The sequence below is a fragment of the Hirundo rustica genome, chromosome 2 (genome assembly GCF_015227805.2).
Source record: "Hirundo rustica isolate bHirRus1 chromosome 2, bHirRus1.pri.v3, whole genome shotgun sequence".
Lineage (NCBI taxonomy): Eukaryota > Metazoa > Chordata > Aves > Passeriformes > Hirundinidae > Hirundo > Hirundo rustica.
The window spans coordinates 25,968,616-25,994,584 of NC_053451.1; the positions used below are offsets into that span (position 1 = coordinate 25,968,616).

Here is a 25,969-nt window from a genome sequence, read left to right on the forward strand (position 1 = left end):
GACCAGATGCCAGTCATGATGGGACTGAGAGGAAGTGACAGCAAGGGTCCTGTGTCTCCTTTGCATTTGGGCAGGGCAGCCAGCTGAGAGCGGCTGGAGCAGGGGAGCTGTGGTGGAGGGACTGCAGTCCAAGTCTCCCTAGGAAGAGGCAGGTAACCTGTTGAAGCTTCCTATGCACGACTCGAGAAGCCTTTGCAATCCTTATTCATAAAGACATCTCATGACTGTCTTACAGAAGGACCAACAGGGAAAAATAATTAGGAAAAAACAGCTTTTATTTGATACTTTTATTTATATGCAAAACAGCTCACCATTCATGAGAGATATGAAAAACGCATCAGATAGAAACCAGATTTATCTATTTTCACTACAAAATATTGCATTATATAAAGCAACATAGACACACAAAAAAACCCTGAAAAAGACTAAAATCTTTGGATAGCAGATGTGGGGGTTTTTTTCTTTTTCTCTTTTGTCCCTAAAATGCGCTTCTTGTTTTAAGAGATTCACAGCAAAGAACATGAAACATTTTCAGGTTATAGAATTTTTTTGGTTGTCACAAAGGAAAGCAGTCCTGGATTTACTTTTCTTTCTTTTTTTTTTCTTTTTTTTTTTAGGAAAAAAATGTCCTTTCCTAAAAATATACCACACACATACACACCCACGCTCACTCCCACACACATGCATGTATACGCACACACACATATACACCCACAAAGAAACTACTTCCCTTATAAACGATTTGCAAAGTACTTTTCAGACGCAACTATAGATCAGAATAACAACAAGTTTAAAAAAACAAAAAACAAAACAACCAAACAAAACCTCTCCTAGTTAAGTGCTAGTGGTTGTTGATCCCACACAAGGAAAGAAAGAAATAAGATCAAGAGCAAATGCCTTGATATATATAAAATATACTTATAAACAGGGAGGGAGGGGAGGTTTGTGGTACACAAGTGCAATATAATTGGAGGGAAAAAATAAATTAAAAACAAAAGAAAATGAACACTGTATTGATCCCAACAAACACTCATAAAGTCAAACATAATATTCCACAGGAGAAAGTGTAAACACCCGACTATAGAAACCAATTGGCACGAAGTATCCAAAGTAAAATTGCCACCACTCTGAAAAATAAATAAATCTTGAAAAAAAATAAATTGTCAACTCCTTCTACCATAAATAAAAAATAGTTATTTTTAACTGCACCCATGGGTCACACGTTTAAGGTCACAAGTAGATGTTTTTGGATATATATAAAGGGGCACTTGACAGCCTGAAGAGACAATCCGGTTTTACACTTCTCTTCGAAATGCGGGCTCTCGGTCAGTCGGGAGCCCTCCGGGGGGGAGCACAAGCAGCGGGGACCCCCAGCCCCGCCGCCCGCCCCGGGGAAGGCGCTGCCCGCCGCGGCCGGACCCGGGGCGGCGGGGCTGGGGGTCCCGGGGCTCCGGGCGTCTGTCGGGCGCTACACGTCCAGCACGTGGTTGAGATAGGAGATGTAGCAGATGGCGAGACGCAGGATCTCGATCTTGGAGAGCTTCTTGTCGGGGGGCAGGGTGGGCAGCAGCTTGCGCAGCTCGGCGAAGGCCAGGTTGAAGGCCTCCACGCGGATCCGCTCACGCGTGGCGTGGGCCGAGCGGTACTTGGCCGTGGCGCGGCGCCGCCGGCGCTTCTCCTCCCGGCTCAGCGGCGGCGGGTGCAGCCCGGGCCGGCCCCCGCCGCGGCCCTCCCCGCCGCCGCCGCCCCGGCCCTCGCCGCCGCCGCCCTCGGCGGGCTCCGGGTCGGAGACGCAGCAGCTGAGCGCCTGGGCGTCCGCGCCGCCAAGGGACTCCGGGTCGGAGGGCGCCGAGGAGGGGTGGTCGGAGTCGGCAGCTTGGTCCGGGCTAAGCATCATCTTGGAGGGGGCGGAGGAGCCTTCCCGAGACAGAGAAGCAGAGAGAGCGGGTCAGGGTCCCGGCCTCGGGATACAGGGGCAAGGCGGGGAGCAGGGACGCGGGCAGGGACATGAGGGACATCCCGGCCCCCGCGCCCTGCCCCCGGCGCCGGTACCGCCCGACCGGGGCGGGGGGAGAGCCGGGCGGACGAGTCGCGGCTCCTTCAGGGAGTACTAATGAGGGCAATATCAGGGATAAACGATACCCCGTCATTTAACCATGCCTTCTCTGGCGTTTGACTTCGGCTTCAGCCGAATATACACTCCTGCTGTTATTCGCTGCGCTTCCTTGGGTGTTGAAACAGGCCCAGAGAGCAATACAGGATTTTTGTTTTGTTTTGTATTTTTTCTCCAAGCAAGCTAATATGCAGTGTTTCAATATTATGGTGATTCCCTCCGACCCCTCCCCCCCCCTTCCCCACTTCCAGGGCCCCAATTTTAATATTGTTCTTTCTGGCCTGCCAGTCTCTGCTTAACCATTTCTCTTTCGGCAAGGCTCAATGGGATCCAGGCTACAGACATGATACTTTTAAATACACAGCTCAAGGCTCCACAAATATAACAAGGCCAGTGGGGAGATTTATTTCCCCAATCCCTGCGGGATCCGATGTATCTGCTAGGCTCTCTCCCCTCCGCTCTTTTCTCTGTATTCCTTCTTTTTTTCTTTTTCTGTCTTTCCTTTCCTGCTGCTAATCGTGCAGATAGCGATTTGCTAGCGATCAAATGGGAATGTTTGGAGAGTTTCCGTTTCCTAAGCGTGGGATTCAAAAAGAAACAAAACCCCAAAGCAGAGGCCGAACTTTTCCATCCCTTTAAATTTTCCCTCCTCTCCCCTCCCTGCGCGAAAAGAGGGGGAGGCTAAATAAATAAATAAATAAATGCGGACGTGCCTTTCAAAAGAAAATTGAATCGTATCTTCTTGCGGCCTCACAGAGCACCATCTGTCATGTAGACAGCAATACAAATCCGAGCGCGTCCGTGGACATGCCGGCATGTAATAAAACAATACATCAGGCAACTAGTGAATAACCTCGGACACAAATGTGTGTGTGTGTGTGTGTGTGTGTGTGCAGCTGGGGTGTCGAGCGAGGTGGGGAGCGAGCCTGATGAAGGAGGGAGCATCGCATCCTGCCTTCCCCCGAATTAAGACTGCAAAGTATTTCCACGTAAAGTTTCCAGGGAAAGTCCCAGTCGGGCCTCAGACCCGGCTGGGAAGAATAAACTATTATTATTGTTGTTGTTAACAACAATAATGACAACCACACGGGCAGGGGGAATTTTTCCCAGGCAGGGCTAAAGCCAAGCCTCTCCCGGCGGGGCGAGACGCGGGGCACGCGTGGCGGGGCAGAGGGGCTCCGCCGGGGGCCGGGGTGCGCAGGGAACCAGGACTGGCGAGTGGGAGAGGAGAGCCCTTCCTTTCCTGGGAAAGGGCCATCTCTTGCCAGGGCCGTCGGAAACGCTTCCTCTTCGATTTTTAATAAGGAGCGTTAATCAGGCCCACAAGACAGGGGTAGGGGAAAAAAAAAAAAACACATTAGCGCGCAAGTCAGGTATCAGTCATCTCGCGGCGCAAAAAGATAAAGAGGAAAGGTTTAAAATCACCTTTCAACTGGCATCCAAGCGAGGGGGCTTATGCAAAAAGCATGCTAGAGAGGCAGGATTTGCAGGGCGGTTGTACGAAAACGGGCAATTAAAGCGGTGTTTCCTGAAGAAAGTTGCTTAGAGGTTTCTCTAAGGTGTGTGTTGAATTTTTTGCTTTGCTTTGGATTTATCTGTAGGGTGGCGTTTGGCAAGCTTATTCAGAAAGAGGTTCCTCCCCGCCCCCCCATCTTTTTTTTTTTTTTTTTTTTTTTTTTTTTTCTTAATTATTATTACAGAAAACCCATGCCCTGTGCTACCTGCAAAAGGGAAAGATATCGTTAAGGCTGCTTACCTCGGTGGAGTCGTTTGGATAGCCCCTCTCTCCAGGTCCCCCTCGCCCCCTCGGCAATTCCTTTACAGTTCAAATGACCCTCCGGGAGCGGAGCATGGAAAAATTAAAAAATCAAAATCAAATAAAATCAATTACGAGCGAAAAAGTGTCCTGCTCGAATGGGGAAAGGCAGATCTCATCCCTCGCCGCGGCCTCCAGCGCTCCAGAGATGGGAGATGTTACACTGTTGTGTTTGTTTGCGGAGTATAAATAACAACTTAAGTTACTTACGATGCATCAGGGGAGAAAAAGTGTTTCCCCATCAAAGTCCTCCTCCGCTCGTTTGTCCGGGGCAGCGGCTGCAGCGCACCGGCGGCTTCGGCCGGTCGGTTTTAGAGGAGGAAAGTGCCCTCTCCCCCGCTTTTCTTCCTCCTCTTCCCCGACCGCGATAAATAACAAAAGGGATGCGGCGACAGCACCGGCACCGTCCGGGATTATTCCCTCTCTGCCGTTCCCTCAGCCTCTCGTTCCCTGTGGCAGCCCCGCCGGTCCCGGGCCGGGCCGGGCCGGGCCGGGCGCGGGGCCCGGGCGCGGAGCCCGGAGCCCGGGGCGCGGAGCCCGGCGCGGCGCTGCCGGCTTTGTTCCGCCGCGGCCCGACGCACAGGCACGCCGCGGGTCGGGGTAACAATGCGTCGCTCCCTCCTTTCTTCTCTATTTTTTTTTTTTTTTTTTTGGGGGGGGTGGGGTGTGGGGGGTGTAACGTGAGGTTTTGTTAATTCACCGGTCCGGTGGAGAGGGGCAGGAGCGGGGAAGACGCCGTCGGAAAATGGATGTTTGGTTTAGTGCTTCTTCTGGTCCTTCAAGAACTGGCGAGGGGAGGAAAAAAAGGATAAACGAAACCCCCATCCGTCCCTGAGCTTCCTAACTCCTCCTGCATCTTTCGGGTGAAAAATAAAGGAAAATATGCGAACGCTGAAAAAGAAAAACAAAACGAAATAAACGAAAATCTCGGCGCGGATTCGGAGCGGCTGCGAGAGATAACGGCGGCGCAGGACAAGGTACGCTCACATGCACAAAAAGAAAGTGCAGTTCCTCCTCCCACCCCTCCCGGAGCGGCAAAGAAGCCAAGGAGGGGTGCGGAAGGTGGCAGGGGCGAGACAGACGGAGCGGAGATGCGTGTGGATCCACTTCTGGTACCAAAGGGTTTCGCCTAGAGATGGTCGGAAGAGATAAAGGCTCGGAGAAAAGGGGGCGGCATTTTTTCCCTCTTAAATTGGTATTTAATGGGAAAGCCTATTGGACGGAAACCTGGACACGAGTCACTTAATTGGACTTGACATCTGTCACAGTGTGGGAGTTTTCACAGCCCAAATATTTTCAGCAGATCAGATTCTCGCTGAATCTGTGCCACAAATTATAACAGTCGAGAGCAGCCCACGATATAAACCCTAGCCTCTGGATATACAGTCTCTAGCCACGCTCGCTCCCACTGCCGTCGTCTCCCCCCACCCAGATATTGGATACCCACTGATCTAGAAAAACACCGCTGGCATTTCACATGTAAGCTAATAAATAAGCTTTAAACATCAATTTGCATCATGTATATCGAGCTTGTGGAGAATCATCAGACTGGTTTCTTAGTTCATTTATTTTGGCGGTCCCCCTGCCCTGTCTCCCACCCACCCCCAATCCCAGTGTGTGGCAGGCATGGACCTGTCCGAGCCAGGGGGACAGAAAGTCTCCCCCACTCCTTCTGCCTTCTGCCCTCCCTGCTCCAGTGCACAGACAATGAGGTGAGGGAATCAGCCGTGAGTCTGTGGCTTTTCTGCTCTCAAGAGACTGGATGGAGGCAGGCTTGAGTCGGGGATGCCTGTGACCAAAGTGACTCCTCTTGCTGTCACCCTGCTCCAGCCCCTGCCAGATGGCAGTGCCCTCTCTGTTCTGATCCCCATTATCCTCCCTGCAGATCCCTTCAAACGGGTGCCATAGTCACTTTTCTGGGTGTAATCATCTTCTTCCATGGGGAGTCTTCTGTGCCAAGAGCCTGTACTGGTAGGTTCCCTTTGGACCCCCAAAAAGGGACGGCAGGAGGGGTGGGTAAGACAGGGCAGAACTGATTCTGCTGCTCACCAGCAGCTCAGTGGGTGGTTCTGGGTCCCATCAACAGAAAGTGTGGGGGAGAGGTGGCAGGAAGACACTTGCAGGGACCCCTGAGGGTCATTCATATGCAACAGGCTGAAAGATCTCTCAAAGGGGAAAGATTCTTCACTTGGTATGATTTACAGGACCTTAACAAGAATGAGTAGCATGCCTGAGTAATTTGGGGTTTTTTCTATTTTTTTTTTTTTTTTTTTTTTTTTTTTTTTTTTTTTTTAATGGTGGATATTCTTGCAAAGAATATAACCACCCCTGCATGACACCTGGCCCACTAGGGAAAGAAATGCCTGAAAGTAGATCCTAATGAGCACTTCTCCCAGAGAAATCTGGGGATTTATCTCTCTTCCCCTACCCATAACAAGTCTCCAAGGCATCAGGAGGCTATCACTTGCTGGCACTGGTTCCATGGATATCCAGCATGTTCCCAGCAGGGCTTCTGGAGATGCTTGTCTAAGCTGTCCTTGTCTGCAGTGGGACATGCCAGGAAGATTCAGATGCAAGTCACTGAGGCTGTGGCACATCCCCATTCAGTTCACCTTACTGGTAACCTTATATAGGTGCTCTTTGGAGATCAGGACCTGAACTGTTCAAAGTCACTGTGCTCCACATTCCCAGACCCAAGATCCCGTTCCATCAAATGACCAGCATCCCAGACGTCAATGAGAAAGCTGTGGAGGAGACCTTCTCCAGCTCTTTTTTGACTGTGGCTCAGTGCTGAGGGCTTTGGCTTGCAGTGCTCCCCAAGGTGTAAGTCTGAGGCCTCAGCCCACAGAAGCTGCAGGTGATGGAATAAGTAGCTGGCTAAGGCTGCCACAGATAACAGCCAGGAAGCTGCTAATTCATGCAAGCCACCCTGCTCTCTGCTACAGATGCTGTCATCATATGGCTTGCTTTTTAGTTTTAATTTTCAGGAAAAGACCAAACAGTTGCTTCACAGTGCTGTTCAGTTATGATGGACGTTTTTTGACACCTCATAAGGCACTGGTTACTGCCCCTGGGATTCGATTACCCCACTGCTCCACTAGCAGGATCCCAGTTTGCCCTGGGCATGCCGTGCCTGGCGTGTCTACCCAAACCTCTCTGCTGGGATACTGCAAATCTTCTCTCATCAACTGCAAGACACAGGGTGTACTCTGTGTATCTTTAGCCTTAAAAAGCCAGTCAGAAATGCTGGGGCTGACAGCCTCGCTCTTCTTTGACCAAATAAAGCCCTAAAGCCCAGAAACGGCCAAATTCTCCCAGCAGAGAGCTCTCCTATCTCTCACCACTCGCACCTGGAGCAAGAGGCTGGTTTTGAGAGCTTAACATACATGGGGCCAACTGGCCCCGGTGTGGAAGTGACCAGAAACAATTAGAAATTGAGGGACAAAAGTGCATTTGATGGAAACTAAAAGTTCCACTTTGATAAAGGAAGGATGACTATAGGTCTCCCTCAAGCTCCTTTTTTCTTTTCCTTAGGAAATAACTCACAGCAAGTGGAAACGTGCATGTTGGCATTCAGTATGGTCCCAAAGGAAGCTTCATAGATGCAAATCCACCTTATGATTTATATCCCCAAATACACAGAGAGCCAGCCACAGGTCTCTGGTTGGCCTCTTCACTAAGCAAGCACCTCACTGGCATCAAGGCAAGCTAAGATTCCCACACAGTTTCAAAGATGCCCTCAATGGCATGAACAACACTGATTTGGCCTCTCCAGAAAAGGTGAAACTGCAACCTACAAGCTGCACCTGCTGAAGAGAAAGTGAATAGGAAAAACAGTGGCAGAAGTAGGATCTCCAGTCTGTACAATGGGCATCCAGGGGTATTGTATGGCTGTGACCTTACTGTAGACTAAATCCAGGAAGTGAGCCTTGCAGCTCAGGTGGACATGAATCTTCTGAAGAAGAATTTGGGATTTCATTTTGCCATGTTGGAGGGCTGTAAGGGAATCATAAACATCTCTTCTTCTTGAAGGAGATGGCTTGAGATGTTGCCTGGCTGGAGGTACAGGAGAATGGGGGGTGGTTTCCTGTGGACAGCACTGTGTGCAGCTCACAGTGCTCCTTCCCAGTGACCTCTTAAGTTTAATGAGAATGAAAGGAGTCCAGAGAAAGACTCTGTATGAACAAAGCCACACCCCACCATTGTTTGGATCATCTCACTGAAAAGCAAGATGAAAATCATTCTATTTTGACTTGCAGGGCTTGCTGATAACCCAATAAAGCCTTATGAGCCAGACTGCTCCCTAGGTAAGTCGTAACACAGAACTAATATTAGTTAATTCATTAATGTTAGCTAATAAAAGTTGCCCACTCTTGTGAGACTTACAGTGAAGTGTCACGGGCCACTAAACAATATCAAGTCATAGGTGGTACTGAATTTGTGATGGAGACTCACAATTCAGGGTTTTTTCAAGCTTCAGTGGGATCAGACTTTGGAAAGGCAAGATTCAGAAGAGGATTGTCTTCAGGATGTAGTACGAAGAGAAAAGAGTGAAGATAGCTCTTCTGTGTGATGGTATTTTATGGAAAGAGGGCACCTTCTAGTGTGAACATCTCATATTCACATCACACAATGATTTGAAGATGTTGTCATTTGTGAGAATAGTTTGAGTTGGTGCATAGCCCCTAAAAGTCTGAAAGGTGAAGCACTAACACCCTGAGGTGGCCATATGTCCCAAGGAGATGTCCTTCTGGCCTGAAAAAGTAGAATAATGAAAGAATCCAACTGCTCTCTCCAGCACTTGGCCAGGTATTAGGTAATAAGTTTTCACTTTCAGCTTGAGCAAATCTCTTAGGTCTCCTGTGGGGAGACATCAAACATGAGAACCCACGATGCTGCTTTTATGGTGTTGCTTGTCAGAGCAGAGCTGCACTTCCATTACCTGCATGTCCTCTGTCTGCCGAAAGGACAGCTTTCTAGGATGCTTGAGAACATCCATTCTCTTTTATAGCATACGCCATTCACGTTGCTGGCATATGCTGTCCATTGAAATAAATGGAGCTTGTCACTCTTGGATGTGTTCCTTGGAAATAAACGGTCAGACAAATTAGAACGCTGAGCTGTGAAAATCCTTGTCCTTTTGAAAAATCTGTGCTGGATGTTGCTCATGGTTTCCTTAGACATTTGGGCGATATTTTTGTTTTTCCATTGGTCATGTTTATTTTCTCCAATGCTGTTTTAATAAGAGGTCAGGAGCTTTGAGTGCTGGCAGGAACAGCCTGCAACTGGGTAAGGGGACAAAAATAGTGTCCCATGAACAGAGGTACTAGGGCCACCAGGACTGGATGTGAGTTCACCCTGGCTGGGGTCTGCCAGTGTTTGTGGGACAGGCAGGACCCTCAGCTGCTCCATTGCAAATATGAGTGTGACTTCTCTGGGAGTGGCTGCTATGGATGTGGCTATGTTTAAACCAGTAGTCTCCAGCTGAAATATAGGGCTTTTGGACAAAATCCTGATTCTTTTTTGTCTGATTGCAGCCTTTGTCTTATGAACCTTGGTTCCCACTTCTAGTCTTTTTCTTTGCTTGTTGGACTAGAGGAGATATGGCATTAAGATCTAGCTGCCACTGTAAAGAGCCAGGTGTGCTCATGAGGGTGGTCATTCCCCTTCACTGTCACATTGTCTTGACCTCTCCAAAGATCGTCCTTGTGATGTCAGTGAGTATTCACAGCTCTCCTGAGAGGTATTTTGAGAAACAGAGGATGATGAGGAGTTTTTAAAGGCAGAAGGGACCACTGTGAGCATCTTCCTGGAGCCTTAAGGCCACAGGACTTCCCTCTTAATTTTCTTTATGAGCATTTTTCAGAAATAATACCCATTCATTTACCCATGTTTAAACATTGGTGGCGATGGAGGATTCCCAATGATGCCTGGCAAGCTACTCCACCAGCTGTTTCTCCCCACTGTTGAAAACACTGATGTGAAAAATGAGTGTGCACACCTTCAGCATCCAGTTGTGGGATTTTCTTATATCTTGGCCCCTGGATTAAGAGTTCTCTTTCATTATATTATCAAGTTTAGGTGGGATTTTGTAAACAGGTATATGCAGGTGTGCTGTACTGCTGATATGCCTGCATACACCAGTTATTAGCTTGGACTTTCTGGTCATGCAGAGCATAGCTACAGCTATTGCTGCTGCTCAGGTCAAATGTCTGGAAATTTTGGACAAATGGGAAAATTCCACCTGGGCAAGCATTTCAGACAGAAAGAGGAGACATGCCTGAGTAAACCCAGGCATCTGTTGGTCCTTCCTAGGTCAGTATTCATTAGTAGTGGCCATATCAATTCTGCAGCCTTCTTTTTGCTAAACTAACAGGAGTCAATGCCTTGTCGTTATGCAGAAAAGACCAAGTCTGTTTTATTTCTAAGGTTGTGCTGATCATGGGATAGTTTCCATTCTTCCTGTCCATCTTCTTAGGCAAGAAATGTGATGCTTAGCAAGCCAAGCTCTGAATGTGGAACAAGAAATACTTACTGGGTTCTATAGTGTGTCTGTAAGACCCTAATGCAGCCTGGATGCTCCTGGAATGGTTTTATTAGGAAATCATATTGCACTAAAATTATGGAAAACGTGTAAAAACCTAAGAATGCTCACAGTGGGTTAGACCGAAGGTATCTTGTTTTCAGTATTACCAAAAGAAGAAAACCTGTAAGAATAACATAAATCTACAGTGATGTTGCCCTCAAATATTCCCCTGACATCCAGTTAATTTAAAAAATGCAACTTTTCATCATCCAAAATTTTTCATGGAAAAGACTTCTCTGTGAGCCATGTGATTTAGGTAGGTGCATAAAGAGATGCTTGTAAACATGTTTGCAAATAAAATAGCCAAGTTTGTTGAATTACTGTGGCTTCCACTGCTGATGAGTACATGAAGAGCAACACTGAGTATGTGGGCAGTAGTGCCTTATGTTTTCAATGAAGGCATTTGGTTGGAAGCATAAACAGTGGGTGGATTAAAGCCAGTTATGAAAAAGAGGAGGCATCTCCTGCAGTCTGGGTAAGAGGAAGGAAGCAAGACCAAGACCTGTTCCTTGAAACTGATCACCTTTAATTGACTGGGCCAGGGTCTGAAAGTGAGACCAGTCATGCACAAGCACACACAGTCATTATACAGGTCAGAGCCATGGAAAGTGTCCATTTGGATCAGGCACTAAAGGACTTAACAAAACAAGTCAGAAACAGAGATGTGTTAACCTTTGCAAGGAACTTGATAGCAATCCCCACACTTAAATGACTAGTGAGGAATCCGAGAATTAAGCAGGACAAATAGGAAGAACTTGATGATTTTTATACAGGTCTGATGCACTAAATGAGGAGTGTGGGTTTATGTGGCTCCCAGACACACATTGCTGGCAGGCAGCAGTCAGGGAATGGAGGGCGAGGCAGACACCGTGTGCTTTGCCACTGAGGACCTTACCTGTACACATGTGTGCAACTGCTGGCTGCCAGGGTGAGGAAAGAAAAAGTAGATGTCAAGTCTAGCTGGCAGCCAATGCATCTGTCTTCTGTCTTTCACTCACCCACAGTCGAGGTAGAACTTGGCTATTTTTATATCTGATGTCTGTGTGTGTAGCCATGGGGAATGCTCTTTCCTATGAAAAAGAAAAAAAAAATAGAAAAAGAAAAAAAATTAAGATTTTGCAGCCACCTGCATTCTATAAGCAGATGTTTCTCCCTCTGTTGATGCCAAGCACCCCAGCCTACAGGCTTTCTTTCTTCACTAGGAAGTAGAACTTGTAAAACAAAACCCAGTCATCATTACTGCTGCTCAGGCCAGTTGACCAGGGAAGAAAGGCTGTCATGCTTTTCTTACCTTACATTCAGGGTAAGAATGGCCTCACAGGAGGTACCAGGTACTCTGCTCAGTTCAATGTCTTTTCCCCAGCCATGGCCAGTATCAGCATCTCCTGGAATGAGCAGGAAGGTTTTCACCAGCATGTGAAGTGTTCAAGATCATTTTATTTCTACTTGTATAGCTTAGGCCAGCTGTAACTGGCTTTATGCTGGTTTCTGTGAGTTGTATGGTCATTACTGGTAAAGGAGGCAAATTGATTTATTCCAAGAAGTCATTCAAGACTAACAAATTGTTTTTCCTATAAAAATGTTTCCAGGGAATACAGTCAGGTGTCTGAAAAGCCATTCCTTTCCCAGAGACGGGTACATCATATCCTAGGCTCCATCCCTGTTGGAGGCTTAACATTCTCCAGCAGCTGCTTCGTCCTCAACTTCCAGACCTCTGGTTCTCCATTCCTGAGCATGTGGAAGATGGTGTTGGGTTTTCTGTGCCTTCAGTCATTTCCATTGACCACCTTTTCCTTTTCACTGAGGCTGTGTGGCAGAGGTGTCCTGATTTTTGAGATCATTTCTGAACTTAAAACAGCTAGGTCACTAACTGTTGGATGTTCCTCTCCTATTCCCATAATTTTGAACTCTGTCTTCTGGTATGGGCTCTAGAGTTGATTTTGCATCCCCTTCTTGGACATGTTTCCTCATATCTTTCTCAATATGATATTTGTCGACTGGACAATGTTATCCTTCCTGCCTGGACACCCTATTTTCCCATTTGTTTCCCCATGCTGTTATTTGTTATTGCTCATAATAAACTATTCTCAAACTACCTATTTGAGTGGTCCCTTGTTTGAAGGGGAGAAGTCTTAACAAGAAGACTGGCTGGTCAGGACTCAGTCCAAGTGAAGAACACAGCCTCCCTGAAGGATAAAATAACCTCTCTTTTCTTTTCAGGATTTCCTTATGAGCTCAGACCATTTCTGTTTGTATCTATGACAATGCTTGATGCTTATAGGAGCTCTACTGAAACATCCTAGGGCAGTAACTCCTCATATATACATATACATACAAATTCAGGTAGGGGCATTTGTAAGGCAGCTTCTTTAGATTCTTCTCAGGTTGCAGATTTTCTGCTTGTCTTCTCAAGAAAAGTCCACTGTAGGGCTAAAATTAAAGATGAAGTAAAAAAGCAAAGCCATTGCATCTCTAGGAAATTTCATGTTATAATTCACATTCTAATTTACTCCTTCTTCTGTGGCCTCCATGTTCGTGTCTGCAGGGTTAGTATGAGACATATGAGTCTGGATTTTTTCTGGAGTCATGATTATGTAAAATTACAGCATCCACTTAGAACTAAGTGCTTCTAGCCCTCATGGTGTTGAGCTGAATTTGAAACTGTGCCTGGCAAGTGTCAGACGCAGAGAAGTATGAATGTGTATGAAGAGTACTGGGGTCAAACTTCTATGAGATATGAACGAACTTGCATCATTTTGATGGGGCACAGTTTCATCGTTCACAGTTACTGACAAGATTTTTTAATAAGACTAGAGATGTAGTAGGATGCTGTAAAGCACTTGAAAGCCCATATGGCTTAGCAAGTGTATGAATTTCTAGGAGGTGAAGAGTGCCTGATGTTGAAGGCTGTGGGATGGAAGATGTTTCCATTTCTGTGTATTGTAGTTAAATGTTCAGCTCTGTGTAGCTCCACTTCAGCAGTCTTTCTTATCCCTGCCAGGGCTGTGCCCGTTGCCCCAAGAAACTATCGCTGAATGACTGGAAAAGGACTTTTTGAAAGGGTGTGTAGTGACAGGACAAGGGGGAATGGCTTCAAAATGAAAGAGGGTAACTTTAGATTAGATATTAGGAAGCAATTCTTTACTCTGAGGGTGGTGAGGCACTGGTATAGGTTGCCAAGAGACGTTGTGGATGCCCCATCACTAGAAATGTTCAGGGTCAGGTTGGATGGGGCTTTGAGCAACCTGGTCTAGTGGAAAGTGTTCCTGTCCATGGTGGAGACATTGGAACTAGGAGATCCTTAAGGTCCCTTCCAACTCAAACCATTCTATGATTCTATGAGCCAATTCAAACCTTTTTTCACCAAGGCTCAGACATCAGGAGTTTTTATGCAGAACTACCTGCCTACCTCCATGAAGTGGCTTAGTATAAAGCAGTAACTAATGGTGCTCTGCTAAACCAAATAAGCTCACACTCTCAGGTCTGTTGATGTTGTCATTCTCTGATCTCAGTGTTTGGAGAACATTCCCAAGGGAATTATTCCACAGACTGGTGGTAGCTATAGTCTCCCTAGGGTCATTTACAAAGAATGGCATCTCTGAGTCCTTGGTTCCAGAAAAAATGAAACCTCTGAGCTGGTTTTAGACTGTAAACACTCTTGCTTGCTATTCACCATAGTTTGCTTTCAGGGCCCAGGTTTAAAGAAATAAATGTTAGGCTGTCTTGAAGTTCTTTTCTGGTTTTCTTGGGTAAGGTCTCTCCACTGCTCACTTTGTCCAAAGTCTCTTGGAATGAGGACTTGGTTGTGAGTTGTCCCCCTCTGTGTGGTGGGTATGAACTTCCTGACAGCTGCTGCCCTGCAGTATTGAGCAGAAGCTAATGCAGTTTGATTCACCACTCATTTAGGGCTGACAGAAGAACTGGCCACTCTTTTTGCGGCAGTTTAGGCTACTTTCATATCCAGCTGTCTGCCTCCTCCACCAGCCACAAGTTATTGCCCCTGTGACCGAAAGTCTCAGCAGCTCCAGTTCATCATCTGGTGTCTCAGTGCTTTTAAGCTAATGCACCAAACTTGGCCATGTCAGACCCACAGGAGGATGCACATTCCCATCTGCCAATTCTGCAAAGGGAGTAATGGGAGGAGGGTCACCAGGAAGTTCTTAAACTGCTGCTATGGGGCTCATCAGAGCTCATCTGTCAGAGCACTAGAGTGAATCAAGTTACTCGTAATTGAGATCAGTATCACCGGTCTGTGCCTGAGCAGACTGCAGCTTGCAGGGTATGGAGGCTCCAGCCCAGCCCTGGGTCCTTAGAGCCTTAGGTCCTAAAAGGAAAAGTCTCCACTTTTTTGATGGATTCAAGATTTCATGACCATATCCATATTTTATATGCTATAGCTGGAAAATGAGTATGCTTTTCATTCAGAGCTTGTCATCTCAAGGAAAATTACAGGATAGGTCACAGAAGGAAGCAAATTATGGACTGCAGCTAATAAATGGCCATTTACGGGGGCTGCAAAGACTCCGGAGATGGAGGGTCTTCCAAGGCTGCAGTTTCACAAGCAAAATTAACATTTTGCTGCATGGAATTTGACAACTATATTCAGGCTCTTTATGCAAATCCCTCAAGAGAAAAGAGATCTCCCTTTTTGTGAAATGGGGAGCATGGGCAGATGGCTGGAGACGAGAGAAAAATTAAAGGCTACAGGCTGAGTCAGGCAAAGTTTGGTTTTGTCTCTGCTCAGAAAGTTTGGAGGGAGACTACTTTAAGGAATGCAGCCTGGCTCTGGAAACACTGGGCTCTTCCCAAAAACTCAGCCTAGCTCATGGTCCATTTGCAGGAAGGCAGTAGGTGAGCCTGCACCTGCTGCAAGCATCAATCAGGGGCACCAATGTGGCAGCTGGCTCCAGTTCCTACTATGGCTGCTCAGGCATTTCCCTGTGGCACATCCCTGTAACACCCAGAGGCAACCCAGAGCCTCCGCAGAGACTGAGACTTTGCCATGGTGCAGACGTTGGTGCTGGGCTCCCCCTCACCAGCTGGACTGCTCTTCCAGCAGCCAGGAAAAGCAATCATTGGCAAAGGTAATGAGATGGAGTCAGGCACACTATGTAAATACTGTTTGGGCTACATTCATAATCCCACACCATGAGCCACGCTTCCATGAAAGAGGCAGTCTGGCCCCCTTGGATAATTTTAATCATTTCTGACATGAAGACTTCTTCTCCTATTTCATGACTTATTTCCCCAGTATCATTTAAATGTATTAAAACACTGTTAGCGTAGAAAGTAGGCATCATGTTAGCATAATATCTAATCAGAACTAGTCTGCCTGTCCCCGCAGGGTTTATTTATTTATTTATTTAGTGTCTGTTTGTGCTGTTTTCTTGTTAGATTGGAAAGCCCTTCCTTGACATACTCATTTGTTCTGCTGTGTAATAGAATAGGATCCTTCAGAGCTGCTGACATCCGCTTTATTTTTGAGATCTGCAACTCTCAGCCCACAAAACAACAAAGATAATAATAATGGCGATAATAATAATAATAGTGCAAGGAAGCCTGAGAAGTGAAGTTAAGCATGAAGAGCTGAAGACAAAAAATGGATGAGGAAAAAAATGGGCTGGCAAAGAATGTTTCGATCACTGGGAGTGTATTTTTATCGGCCCTAATTCTCCACTCATTTACTCATGCTTTATGATTGCACCACCCTGTGAACTGCAATTAATTTCTTTGTGACTTGCAATATTGCAAGGGAGAGGGGATCAGGCACTGTGGTGTATGTGATCAGGACACTTGTTCTCGGGTATATTCAGCTCTGGTCCTACTCAGGTACATTGCTTTGATTTCTCAATGGCATTGCAGTATTGATTTTGAAGGGAATTAGTTTCTTCAGAGCTCCTGAAGATCTGGCCACTGTGATTTCTCAGGGACTTATTCAGCCTCCTCCCCCACAACTTTATCCTCACATGTCACAGCTGAAATAATTGGCATTGCACTATATCAAACTGGCAGGATGCAGTCCTGAAGGCTGGGGGAATCAAATCCAGAGCAAGCCTTGACAAAAAGCTGCATGAGGAAGAGAGTTGTTGGGCTAAGCACTGTCTGAAATAGGCCTGGCAGCCATGACTGTCCACTCAAGGTCATCTTGTCTGAATCCTGCTCTGTACATGGCTTTGTACTAAGGAGAGGAGACTGTACTGCAAGGAGGTAAATGGTAAGAAAAGGTATGAAAAGGAAGGAAAGGAGAAAGGAATAGGAAAAGAGGAAGGAGAAATTACTAAATATAAAAATAAAAAATAAAAATATTTCTAGCAGTAAGATTAGGTCATGTTGAGCTTTGAGCGTCCTTGAGGGTGGTAAACTTAAATTTGAGTGTGTTTACTTATGTGGTTATCACACCATCTGCTAATGTAAATTATTCACACTTAGGAGTTCTGCATGATTTTTGACTTGAGATGGAAACCAAACTTAGGACTTGTGGTACTGAAAAGTTAGGTTCTGATGACAAGTTTCATGGCTGCTCTCAATAGTTGTGGCCAGTCAATATGCAAACAAACCTAGAAGGGCTTGACATTGGTGAATTTACCTCATCCTGAGCAGCTGAGAGTGAGTGGCTCTCTTGCTCTTTAGCCTAAGGCCTTCTGTAGTAAAAATACAGTGGCTGAGCAAGTACAGAGACCTAAAGAAGTCTAAATAGCCTCATTAACAAAGGCACAAAACCACCCAGACCCAGAAGCAAAACTCAGGCTCCAGCATTTGTTGCCCTCCCCCTTTCAGAAGGACAGTCTGAGCTGAGGAATCTCACTCATAATGATTTTACCTTGTCCCACTTCTGGCCCAGAGCTTGGGTGTCCTCAGAGCCCCCAGTGCACGCTATTACTAGCACTGGTGTCATTATTTTTTACACCAGACATAGGTGTGACATCCTACAAATATTGGTAGGGTCACCCTTCTGCCGAGTTCCTTATGTACATGACATGCAGGCATAGGGTAATACAAAACAGGAAATGGGCTTATGAAGCTAGAGATGGAAAATATTTATGAGGCCCCGTCTGCTCCCTTTTTCTCCTATTGTATGCTTATAAAGGATCATGTCTCTATTACTGTTTTGCCTGGTTTTAAATACTCTACAGGATTTCTGTGTCCCATTGGAGGCTTTTCCATCTACCAGCAGCTCTCATATGCTCAAGAGGCACTTCAGGAGACCTTCTCCAGCACCTTACCCTGTGTCAGATCCACAGAGGATATCCATGTTCTACAGCTTGTCTGATTTGCCACCATTTGAGATACATCAACCTGTGACATCCCTCAGACACTTAGTACCATTCCATTCCATTCCATTCCATTCCATTCCATTCCATTCCATTCCATTCCATTCCACCCTTTTCTTTCAGGAAGCACTAGCAGGAGTGGTTTTCCCAGGAAGCTAATGGATTCTTCCACTTCTCATGAGTGACACTGTGCCACCAATTTATATGGGCCAGCAGTGTCCTTCTCTGGCATCAGACTGCGCTCACTCTTTCACACATCATGATTCAGGCCTGTGGGAGTGGCCACTGGCTTGCTGGCAAGCTCTGTCTTTATAGGTCCAGATCACATTTTCCTTCTTCTGTATCCTGTCCTGTGCTTTCTCGTTTTGCTCCTTAGTGCAGTCCCACAATACTTTCCTTGCTCTTGTGAACAATCACTGTCTCTGCTCTCCACTGGTTGCTGCCAAGAGCTGCTCTTTCCATGCTCTTTTGTCAAAACAAAACTGTTCTTCCCAAATTTAGGGTTATTTCTACTGTTCTTCAGTTTCTCCTTGTAGTTTGCTCTTGTGTCAGGCATTTACAATTAATTCACTAGGCAAAAAAGCCATTTTGGATATATTTAATTTTTATCTGTGCTTGTACTCCTTAGTGAGCCAATGCTTTTGAGTTTGAGAACCAGAGGATGAAGTAATAATACTTTTCTTGCTTTGTTGGCTAACTAAGACTTAGAAAAGCTCTGAGAAATTTGAATAAGCCAGTTCTTGGCGTAGGAGAGGCTGGAGTGGGCCACAGCCTCCTGAGATAGGTGGGCTAAATGTGCAGACAGAAAATGAGCTGCAAGTTCAGGATGCAAATTTATGGGAAAAAACTGAGTTCAGCTGAAATGGAAAAAAAGAAAAAAAAAGAAAAAAAGAAAAAAAAAAGAATAAAAGAAACAAAAGTGGAAGGTATATATATACCTCTGCTGAAGGGAGGTGAAGCCTTAGGGCTTACAGGCTGGCTGATAGGACTCTTGGATATGAGGGCAGGAGGTAACAGGCTGTAGGGAAGTACTTTCTTGTGAGAGAAATCTGCTAGCTTTCCCGGTTTAACCAATGGGAAAATATTATCTAAAGAGCAGTGAGCTCTGTTTGATGAGGGCCATCATAGGCATCATTTCAAGAAGAATCCTCACAAGCACTGTTAATTACCTATCCAAGCACAGTGACTCATATTTTTACACCTGAGTGAATAAAATTAATCTCAGATCTTAACATCTAAATAAAAGGGTCATTTATCTCCCACAGCAGCTAAGGCTAGAGAATTTATGGATGTACAGGAGCCCTGAAGATAAGGCCCTATTTGTTTCTCTGTTTTTGGGAAATTAACTATGGTCACCCAAACCAAGATGTTCTGTGCTCTGTTCCTATGGATATGATCTTGTAGTCCACAGCAATTTAGCCAAAATAGAGAAATCTACTACTCAGAATTTCTCTCAGACACCGAACATGCCAGTTTTCTTGTACTCCTATGTCACCTCATTATAGGATATTGATTTCCATCACCATGTATTTCAGAAAATTCCCTGGGTAATGCTCTGGTGATTTGCTCCAAACAGGGCACCTCAGTAATCTTTTGGCAGGCAGGAGAAACTGTCAGGCAAAACCCTGTCAACCCAACAGGCCAAATTCAGCCCACTGCCCAGTTCCAGGTCCTCTTGCAGTATCTCTGAGGTGGAATTGAGCTGGTTTTCATATTTGTTCAGAATGAAGTGAGATTCGGGATCATTTGCTTAACAATGCTGTATCACATGTTGCCACCTCTGGGTGTGATAGCCCAGTGAAAAAACATTGCAGCAATAGTGTTGCCCTCTAGCCCTGAGGATAACAAATACCCAGTTCTGCTGGGAGATAGATGCATTGGTAATTAGCAAATGTTTGAACATGCTGAACCCTGCCAACTTATACCAAACCTGATGCTGCACTTCTCATTTACATTTTACATCTATCCTTGCTGCTGATGAAGAGCCCTTAAGCATCTCTTACTGTATGATCAATGTCAGTAAAGCTGTGGTACTTCTCTTAAGCTACATCAGTTGACACAATATGGGAAAGGTAGTGAAGAGCTAGGAAGTTTGATATGAGCTCCTGGTGGACACTTAACAGAACCAGAGCCATTAATTCTGTCACAGGTTTTGGACTTGTTATACCGGGAAACAAATATCATGGGAGCTGGCCATGAGTACCAAACTTGTTTAAGCACCAAACACTATTCAAACTCTTGCAGGAGAACAGGAAGACTGAAAAGCAGACAGAGACACTGATGTTTAGGGAGGTGGTCGTTCTGGTCATATAAGGTCATAGAACATTCTGGTTAATCGAGTTAATAGAACAAATTTTATCTGAAACAATACTTGCCTTTAGACATGACACTGTTCTAGCAGTCCTGGAACTCAGCTCTTTCTGCATGTGTGATACAGTTCCCATCTGTTTCAACAATCCCACACAAGATAGCTGGACTCAGCCTTCTTAGGGCAATTTTGTCCCTCAGCTAGTGACATTAATCCAGTGTCACTGCCTTACACTCAGTGAGATGCAGGATACTCCTGGTGAATGACTAAGGTTCAGAGGAATAACCAGTGTGGTCAGGGAGATTACATTAGACCTGATCAAACTGCCATGAGATTACTTCTTATGTTGTCTTCTCAGTTTCTTCATTGCAAATCAGAGCAACTTTATCATTGCAGAAATATTCCACGTGACTTTTTACAGGGGTGCCTCAGAATAGGAGATGACTTTGTGCCTTCATCTTCCTTAAAGGCATCTAGAAAAAAATACTGTCAGAACTATAGTTCACCATCTCCAGCATCTTCTTGGCTTTCTGATTTGCTTCCTTTCTATGCTTCCTTGGGGACAGGTAAATAAACCTTTCTTTTAAAAGGATTTATTCAGAGAAGAAACCAGGAAATCTGTCATTTCTGAAAATAAGGATTTGGGCTGTAGGCCATCTTCAGGATTTGCAGAACTTCTCTGAATTTGATAATCCTCATGGGGTTTTTTGGGTTTTTTTTTGCTGAAGTTTGGATTGTTGTGTCAACTAGAGTAAGGGTCAATCTATGAAGTAACATTAGCTATCAATGGGGCCAATATCCTGTTTCAAATGTTTCACAAAACTCCAGGAAAGAGATCATGCACATGACTAATCTTTATGGAGTGTGACTACAGATCTGATCCTCCCTACCCACTCCTTAAAGTAGAGGCAGATTAACACCTTCTTGAGAGCTGGTCTCAAAGAAGCCCAACTTCAGACATCCATCAGTGCCCTGCTCTCTCCTGCCTCCCCCAACATCAGACAGGTACCATATTTAGAAAAGAATGATTGTAATTTTGCTATTTAAACTAGATACGGTTAACTTCAGGTGCTAGCAGCTACCAAATTTTCAAGTTGTCCACTGTTCCTGAGAGCAATTTTCAAGGTCATCTGAGTCCCCATGCTTTGAACATGAGCCATTTTCCTCATGTGACAGTGTCCTCACAATGAAGGTGTATCATCCTCACCATTCTTCACAAGCATCTTGGGAAGGGATCCCTAGGTACCAACTCCCATTTGCTGAGATGTGACTTCATGTGTGTCTAATGGAAGGAATAAAGATGAGCTATTTAGCAGGAGCCTTGGTGCTATTGACACGCCTGGAGTGGGATTAATCTCTGTTAACTTCTTATGTCCCCACTTCATCTGAGATAGTTCCTCCTGGCTCCCTTTACACTCAGCAGAGAAAAGAAGACACAATGATGATGTGACAGATCTTGCCTATTTTAGATATTTGTGGTAGAAGGAGGTGAAATACCAGAAGTTCCTGTTATTCCCCAGTAAGGGTTGTTCAGACCGATGACTGGAGATGGAGATGCTCAGCACTGATCACATAAATCCCACCCCCACCTTCCAGAAGAGACCCATGCAAGTCACACACATAGGTCTGGCCTTCTCCTGAACTGATATTCTGCACCTTGCACTTTGCTTCTCCATCCTGGGCCTATTCATTTTCAAATCAGTTCACAATGAAAAGGAGTTTCCATTTCCACTACAACTGACAGCAGCAGAAAAAATGGACACCCTTGCTGTAAGATTTCAGAGAGGCTCTAACCTGTCTCATTTTTGTATCAGCATCTCCCTACCAAAGTAATGGTCCAAACACCAACTTTTTTCCTGAGATGCTGTTGGGATCTTAAGCCAATATTTTGTCCTACATTTCCAAGACCCCTTTGTGGTTTCTTTGGTTATTTGGCATTTCCACAGGGACCTTCAGCAGATGGAGAGATGCAGTTTTTCTAAGTGTTGTACAGACATAGAAGTTCCTGCTGTGAAGGATTTCAGCAGTTTTGCTTCTGCCAGTCACCTCCAGGCTAGTGAGAATGTCCAGACAATGCACAGGTCCTCAGAGGTAAGCTGCATCCCCATAGGATGTCCAGAGGGTAGCTGCAATCTCTTGGTGGCATGGAGCTGGTGCTGGAGTTCTCAGATTATACCCACCCACCTGGGGTGGGGTGAGAAGCTCCGATCTCTGTTTAGAGCCCTTCTCACATCCTTCAGAGAGACTTTATTTGGCCTGATGGGCTGTGAGGAGGGGTTGGCTGTTGCAAGGGCAGAAGTGCACGAAGGCACATTTACCGCACTTCCATGGGCTTTCTCTTGGATCTGACCTGGTGTTTTTATACTTCTCTTCCCTGATCTCTCTCAGCCTCAGTCTCCACCCGGAGAACAAGACAGACTTGCAGGCAGTTTAAATGGTGGCTGCTCCACCCAAGGCAGTCCCCCAAAAATCACAGCAGCTGCAGACCCTCTTCTCACCTCTCCCTCTTTCCTTTCTTTCTCCTGATCTCTTCACTTCTTTGTCTCCCTCCTCCCCACTTTTTCTGTCTTTGTTTTTTTCCCCTGTTCCCTCATGATCCCCCTCCGCCTGTGTCTCTCAGTCCCTCTCCCCGGCTTGCTCTCTCTGGAGACAGGTCTAGTGGCCTGGTTGCCATCTGCTGCCTGGGCTGTTTTTTGTGTGAGTGCGTACGCGTATGCGCGCGCGCGGGTGCACGTGGGGCTTTTTTTATGAGGTTGAGATCAGATGGCATCTAATCGATCGTCATGGTCTCCATGGTTACCTGGGTGACAGAGTAGTTGGGAGAGACACATACTCCAGCCTGGGGCTGTCAGACCATTCCTGAGAGAAATAATACAAAAAAAAAAAAAAAAAAAAAAAAAAAAAAAAAAAAAGGAAGACTAAAAATCAAAGCTCTTCCATCACATTTTATGCATTTACATCTTCCTCAGATCCAGGAAAACGTAGCCTGCGCTTCTGTTTTACATTGTCACCCTTTGACTTGGCTCGAGGAAGAACAAAGCAGACTTGTTTTTCTTTCTGCATGGCACAGGCACAAAAGTGAACCACATCTTTGGGAGAAGCTTCCCTTTCCCCTTCTGCTTCTCTGAAAGGTTTGATATTTTACTTTTTTTTTTATGCCCCCCGGTCAATGTTGTAACTGTAATGATTATTTTTATTCTTCTAAATTGGTGAGTCTCTTGAATTGACTAAAGGCAATTTCCCAGGTATTCTCTGGGAAAAGAATTACAGTTTATTAGTATGAGCAGTATCTTTTTCTCCCTGGCGTAAGCCCCTAACACTAGACCATCTTCAGCTCTTGTTGTAAGAGATCAATCAATCTGTATATGATTCTATGTTTGAAAGCAAGTGGAGTGTGATCCTAAGGATGAATTATGGAATTGGAGTTTGTTGTCTTTAAAAGCAGATTGAGTTGGGCACAGCAACATCTCTGACCATGGTAATTAGTGTGTCAGGAGCATGGGAACTAAAACCACACAGTACAGAATATGAACCTGCATGAATCAGGGGAGGAGAAGGATACTGCTGCATTTCAAACAGTCTCATTGTGGCAGACACCCCTCAATAATCAAACAATTTCACAAAGTTTGCCTACAGTGCACCACCTAGGTACACCCTGTCTGGTTCCCTGATAGCCGTATTCTGCCTGGTGCAACACAAATTTGTGTTTGATTTGACCTCAGCATGGCCCCCAAAAGGCAATCAGGTTACATCTTCTGTTGTCTGGCTGCAGCCAAGGCATTAGCGCTCATCAAAGCTCACCCATTGCAGTGCTGGGGCAGCTGCTGCCTGGCCATGTTCCTGCTCATGGAACAGGGCTTTGGAAATGGCAAATGTAAACACAGGCAAAGGGAGATAATAGCAGCAATGAGCACGGCTGTGATGGGCTGGGAGGCTGGAGACACATCAGAGTTCTCTAGAGATCCAGAAGTGCTGACTGAATGCTGCTAACTATGAAATACATCAGATCAGAGCACAGCTTTGCTTTGCTGGACAAGCAAAGGTTTGAGAGCTGGATATGCCTTTACTTTTCCCCAGTTCTGAAATAAACTGACTTTTAGTTGGAGCCTGTGGTCTCGCTTTGCTTTTTTGCCTTCCTGGTAGAAGCACAAGGTGCCCAAGTTGGGTCACTCAGTTCAGGCTGCAGATAGGCACTGAGGGTGGCATTAAGTTGTCTAAGGGGTGTCATTGCAGGTGACATTCTATCCAGTGTGCATGCACCACCCCCAAAAGGCACAGGTCTTAAACTGTGCTTATGCATGATCTGCCAAACTCCGTTGTTTTAAAAAAAGATTACGCCTATTTGAATTCTGATTCTGCTCCCTCCCAGCAGCATAACATCCCTGCTTATAACCAGCAGGGTGGGAAATCCTCTGCTCTTCATTCCCTAATGTTAAATAACACAGGCCTCCTAGATTTTCATACTGTACAAACACAAACTAATTAAGGTCGTACAAATACATCCCAGGCAGAGAATGAGAATCTGCTCACTTGAGGGAAGACCGCTGGCTTCCACGTCCCAGGGAAAGCTCCCTCACAGTTTACATTGTTCTTTTTGCAAGGGATAATTTATGGTAAAGCCAGTTTCCACTGAAACAGCAGACGTGCACAGAGAGGGGAAAAAAATGTAAACACAACAGCATCTTTGTGAATGCAGCAAGGTGCTGGTGCCTGCCTCTGCATGCTCCATAATATATTAATACACACTGGCTGGCCAATCCCACTGGAGCATTCAATCATGCCACATTATAATAGAATTTAATGGAGTTGACAGCTAAGACCTAGTTGCTGGAGACATGTGAAAGACCTTTGCAATGAGGATAACAATTAATAAAGGAAAGCGCCATAGATTTTTGGAGAAGCTCATAAAAAAGTAAAATATCGACATTGATCACGGCATGCAAGGATATTAGACACGTAAATCGAGCTATTGCCTTTATTTATTTATTTGCACATCTTTAATATTATAGGCACAGGTTTCCCCAAGGCCAAAATGCAATTTCTCTCTCCATTTCTCAGCAGGAGCTTTTCATCTCCCTATTCACCAGGTTTTGAATTGCACATTTAATAAGCGATAAAGAATTCCTGTCTCTTTTCCTTGGGCTTTCAGCCCACAGTTTTTCCCTCTCTTCTGTCTTGTGATGGAAACAACAATTCCCTTTACCTGGCAGTAGGTTGATTAGGGATGTGGGGGTGGTGTAAAAGGGGACCTGGAGCCCCCAGTGAGTATCTGGACTTCAGTGTCTGCTGATGTGCTTTGTATGCCAGGATAAGGCAAAGAATGCATGGGATCAACATAAAAAGAGGGAGAAGAAGTCTACAACACTGTAAACCAGCATTTCCCCATCTGCCTCACCAGATATTTTTGGTAGGAGGAACAGCTAATGTCTTTCTTCACTGCTTTAATCCCTGTCTGGGGAGAGACACTCTTCACCCTTCATGGAATATTGTGGTCATTTTAAATAATCGGTTCTGTGGGTAAACTGCACCTAGCTCAATCCTCTCCCTGATGGAGGTGGCAAAAATTTCATCAGCCTGCAGCTGGGAGCATTGCTGGGCTCCCACAGGCTCAAATCTCTCTGGATTTCCTTGACTGTGCTCAGTTAACACACTCCTGAATCTGGCTGGCTCCTTGCCTCAGAGAAGTCCTGAACAGCATTTCCAAGAGTATTTAGGTGTGAATTGGTACCTGGTAGGATATCTAGAAACACACAGGCTCCTCACTGCTCCAAGCCCCTGATGCTCGCTGTCCCTGCATCTGTAAATGCCCGTGTAGCACTGGAAAGCTGCCCCCACAGAATGACAGCCTTCAGTTCCTTCTGGCTTCAACTTTACA

The 25,969-nt window shown here is 45.6% G+C and overlaps 1 protein-coding gene across 2 annotated transcripts; it reads right to left on the reverse strand.

The window, feature by feature from the left end:
• Nucleotides 1-314: 314 nt before the first annotated feature.
• Nucleotides 315-4,358, reverse strand: NHLH2 (nescient helix-loop-helix 2). 2 transcript variants are annotated; one of them, XM_040056120.2, is made up of 3 exons: nt 4,140-4,358; nt 3,870-3,948; nt 315-1,917 (listed from the first exon to the last, which is right to left on the reverse strand). In XM_040056120.2, the coding sequence occupies exon 3, from the start codon at nt 1,895-1,897 to the stop codon at nt 1,469-1,471; it is 429 nt and encodes a 142-aa protein (XP_039912054.1). In that variant the 5' UTR covers nt 1,898-1,917; nt 3,870-3,948; nt 4,140-4,358; the 3' UTR covers nt 315-1,468. The 2 variants fall into 2 exon arrangements, with proteins under 2 accessions (XP_039912054.1, XP_058275384.1); XM_058419401.1 differs by having other exon boundaries at nt 3,870-4,358.
• Nucleotides 4,359-25,969: the final 21,611 nt, after the last annotated feature.